At 54.3% G+C, this 4,412-nt stretch overlaps 1 protein-coding gene across 1 annotated transcript in view; it reads right to left on the bottom strand.

Moving 5' to 3' along the window:
- Nucleotides 1-664: 664 nt before the first annotated feature.
- The window catches only part of LOC103075725 (A-kinase anchor protein 13-like), a 114,243-nt gene continuing 110,495 nt past the window's right edge, over nucleotides 665-4,412 (bottom strand). The window contains 4 exon segments of the mRNA XM_082931024.1: nucleotides 665-714; nucleotides 1,541-1,868; nucleotides 3,299-3,748; nucleotides 4,386-4,403. Coding sequence (XP_082787150.1) covers nucleotides 665-714; nucleotides 1,541-1,868; nucleotides 3,299-3,748; nucleotides 4,386-4,403 — 846 coding nt within the window.

Below are 4,412 nucleotides of genomic sequence, written 5' to 3'. Positions count from 1 at the left end.
GTTCTCACAAATGTTGTCGTCCCTTCTGAAGTGAAATGAGAAATACACGCGAAAAGGGGTGAGGCGTGCATAGGGTGAGTTTACAGGGAGACAGCCTGGGAGGGCTAGTGGGTGAGGCTCTGAGTGCGCGCTCCCTGAGCGGTGGCGGGCAGTGCCCCTCGTGCGGGGCTTGAGCTGAGCCCAGCAGGCATCTGGTATAGACCGTGCACAGTTCTGGCGCATTCCACGTGTATGTGCAGATGGGCTACTGTACGTGTTCAGATGAAGTCCAAACTATCTGCTGTTTAATTTTTGGTTCTGTTCCTCAAAATAAAAGGCAGTAAGAGTTTCAGACTGCATTTGAAAACCCTCTTTCAGCCTCTAGGAATTCCTGACATGTCCAAAACCAACGCCTGGACTTCTGGGGCCACTACTCTTGGTGTAACATCCACCATCCAGCAGGGCTGGCCCCAACCCGAGAGGCGTTGGGTTGCCAATCCTGGGCCTCCTTCCCCACCCTGACCCCCAAGACCAGTTGTTCTTCTGGTCCAGGACCTGGGCAGTGCGGGAGGGCTGGGTGCCACAGGACACGGGCATCAGTGTAGGAGACGGCGCGCACAGCACAGCAGGGGTTGGGGTTGTAACCGTGGCGGGACAGGAGCGGCTGCCTCAGAGAGGAGCGGGGTCAGCAGAAGATCTCCTCCCCCTCTGCGGGTACTTCAGATGCAGGGCCATCTGGAAAAAAGGAAACCAAGGCGGAAAAAGAAATTCAGAAAAACTGCTCTTTTCACTGGTAAATTCTGTTCTTTCCTCCCCAAACACAAGTCTTCTGGGATGCAAAGACATGCCGGGCTGGTGGGCAATGACATCCGCCAACCGGGCCTCCAGGTGACGTAGTGCACGAGGTCGTCAGTGATGTCCTCCGTGTCTATAGCTCCTTAAACTTTACAGAAACACTAGGCTTGCTGTTTATAAATAGGCCTGGAAATAGGGATTTCTCTTCAACCTCCCACACAGAAGGGAGAGAGGAATCCTAATGAGAAGGACTCAGACCTTGTGCAGTGTGATTTGATAGCACGCCCTGTGGCGGCAGGCAGGTCAGTTAATCCCGAGCTTCCGCTTCCCAGTGTGTCTGGGGGTCAGCAACACCTCTCTCACAGTCACCTGCAGGATTAAAGCAGGCCTCAGAAAATGCTCACCAAGCACCTGTTATTAGTATTACTGGACCAGGCCTAGAAAGGCAGGGAGGACTGCAGCTGCTTCACTGAGGTGAGTTTCAGCTCCTCAGCTGGACAGTGTGAGAAATGAGCCCGCACTCTCTACTCCGTGCACGTGCCACAGAGTGGGTTCTTAAATGTTCTTTGAATCTGTGTTCTTAGTGTAAGTTCCAACAGTCCTTTGTGGGCAGAGCAAGTGGGTTTGGTGAGATGCGTACGGTTCAGCTTTTACACACCTGAATGGCAGCCACCTCCTTTTAACCACTCCCATGCTGCTAAAGCCACCCACTCTTCAGGATCCAGGGACTACACGGCCAGAGGGAAACCTGGTGTGTGTAACTCACCACTGGACTGCGAACGGCTCCCTTTGTTCTTCTTCTTTTTCTCCTTCTTTTCCTTTGGCTTAGCTAACCCAAACAGGCGGGTGGACGTGGACACTGGGGTCTGGCTCTGACCCTCTGGTACTCTGTTTGTCTGGCTGCTGGAACCCAGTATGTGAAAAGGCCCCTTTTCTTTGTGTGTCCGAGAGATGCTGTTCCTTTTTGGGGACACTGAGAGTTCTGAGTCCAATGACCCTGATTTGGCTATGGAAGGTGCCGGTGGCAAGAGGGTCTCCTCAGGATTCGGAAGGAAGGATGGGATCCTCAGCAGCTTGGTGTGTTGATGTGAAACCTGCACATGGTCAAGAGAAGGGGTCTGACTTGGAGGCCGGCAGCATCCCCAGTGCCTACTCAGTGAACACGACCTGAGGTTACCGGCTGTGTCAGTGGGTCAGCCCCGTGTGCACCCACTGCCTTGGACTCCAGAGAAACGGTAAAAAGATTCTGATCTTCTCAGTTCCATTTCCTCCCTCCCTCAGGTAGTATCTATGAAAGTGCTAAAAATATCACCTGATACCATTACTATTTTTATTATCAGCAGCATAAAGAATTAACAGTAGCTTAGAAGAGGCAGCTTAGAACTCCCATTCCCTGAAGAAGCAGGAAGAGCTGCTCATCCAACGACTGATTTACACAGGGGTGTAGATAATTATTTCAGGGCTAAGAGATTATAAAGGTCTGTTCAGGTTAGAGGGCAGGTGGAGACGTGCTTATACCAAGATCCTAGCCAAAGGTTAAACCAAAGATAAAGAGAGATAATCAGTCTAATCTGTGCTCCCGCTGGGCCCTGCAGCCTTCGATGTGGAAGCCATCCTTGTGTCACGAAAAGCACACAGAGCCACTGGCTACTCTCCCCACAGATGTGAAAAACTCTGCAGGAAGCTAAACTGCTCCCTCTGGAAGATGTCAGTTTCCTTTTCTTTCATGATCCAAGGTCAATCGATCAAACAAATGGCAACCTGAGTATCAGCAGACAGGAGGATCTGTGTGCACCCAAAGCTTCCCACCTGCCACAAGTACCCCATTCCAGAATAACCGTAGAACACCACTGAAATAAACTCGGGGGTCATATGTGATGCCTTCCCATATAAGTAGCAGCTGCAGGAAAAGAAAGGTTTCATCCACAGTAGGAGACAAATCAGGAATTAAGCAGAGCCCAGATGTCTGAGCATCCCTGAGCAGGAATATCCTCTCTCCGTAAGAGGGGCTGCCTTCCATCACTGGCCCGGATGGGCTCCTCCCTGTAGCTGACGCCCACTGACCCCATCACGTGGGTTCTTTCAGGAACTCAGGCGTTATTGCTCTCTGTGAACACAGGCACTGTGCTCCGGGGGGACCTGTGTCCTCGGTGTGTTGTCCCCATCCAGCTACAAGTTCCTTTAGCTGGGGACCATTCTGATTTCTTCTGTGGCACAGGGCAGAGGGGTTGCTCCCAAAATCCTGGACGGCTGACGGCCATCATCAGAGATGCTGAGGCTACTCCAGCCTAAACCACTGAGGGCTGAGGGAAGGGCCAGGCATCCATTAACTCCCCTGGCCAAACCCCAACCCATCATGCTGAGAGATGCAAAAAGGAGAAAAAGACTCACTTCCTCACCTGCCACCTGGTGGTGCATAAACAGATCTGTAGAAGCAGCCTTTATATTATCTGCCTACTTTCCTTCGCTGCTCAGAGGGTTCTTGGTTATGAGGGTCGTGACCCGGCCCCCCAGCGCCCCGTACCTGGCCGAAGTCACAGTCGGGGGGCCTCTGGCTGAGCCGGTCGGCCTCCCGCTTCAGCTGCTCCTGCTCGCGCTCGAGCTGCCTCTGGGCGGCGCGCAGGCGCTCCAGGTCGCTCTGGTAGGCGACCTTCCTTTGCTGCAGCTCGTTGTGCTCGCGCTCCAGGTCCTGGCGGCTGCGCCGGAGCTCATCCTCGCGCTGCGCCAGCCGCGCCTCGCGCTCCTGCAGCGCCCTCTCGCGGGCCTCCAACTCGCGCTCGCGCCGCCGCTTCTCCTCCAGGTGCTGCGCCTGCTGCCGCTGCAGGTTGGCCAGGTCCTGGCGCTGCTTCTCCAGGCTGCGCTGCTTCTCCTGCTCGATGAGGGAGCTGGGCCGCGACGCCGTCCGCGTGAGCGCCCGCTCAGTCAGCAGCAGCTTCTGGTCCTCGATGTAGCTGTCCTGCTGCAGCACCACCCCCTGCGGGGGAGACGCACGAGGGGGGACGATGCGCCTCCGCCCGGAGGACGAGGACGCCACCCCACACTACGGCCCTTCCCTGGTTTCTAAGCTGCTCTGGGAAAATGCTCCAGCATAACCCTGGGTGGCAACCAAGTCACAATGTCAGTGGTGTGGGGGACTCGGATTTTGCAGTCAGCGGCTTTGTATGGGGTGGGGAGTGTGTGTTTTGGAGGTGGGAGGAGGTATGAACTGGACTGGTTAGAAATTGAGGATATTCCCAGAAAGCTGTGTGGGGAGGGTCACCCTACCCAAATACCACACAGAGACATGGAATATGGAAACTTACAATCCTACCGAAGGCCTTCCAGACTGAAACCATCTCCTCTGTGCATGTCAGCACCCCATGTGCTCTGGGGCATGGCTGTCAAGGGTACCTGCAGTCCACCATGTGCTCGTCAAGTCCAGTCCCGGGTCGATGATACTCTAACCACTGCATTCTGGAACCTTTCTCATCATGAGAGCCAGTCTTCTCTAGTCTGAGGGCCCCATTTACCCATAAGAAACCTATAGACCTCAAAGATCCAGGCCAACAATACCCTGGTCACTGATTCTCTCGAAACAAGGAAGTGAAGGGATAAAGGAGAAGGGCACATACTTTCAAAGTGCTGAGGAGCTCGTGGAG

Source organism: Lipotes vexillifer, unplaced genomic scaffold (assembly GCF_000442215.2).
Source record: "Lipotes vexillifer unplaced genomic scaffold, Lipotes_vexillifer_v1.1 scaffold983, whole genome shotgun sequence".
Lineage (NCBI taxonomy): Eukaryota > Metazoa > Chordata > Mammalia > Artiodactyla > Lipotidae > Lipotes > Lipotes vexillifer.
This window is presented reverse-complemented; position numbering and strand designations above follow the sequence as displayed.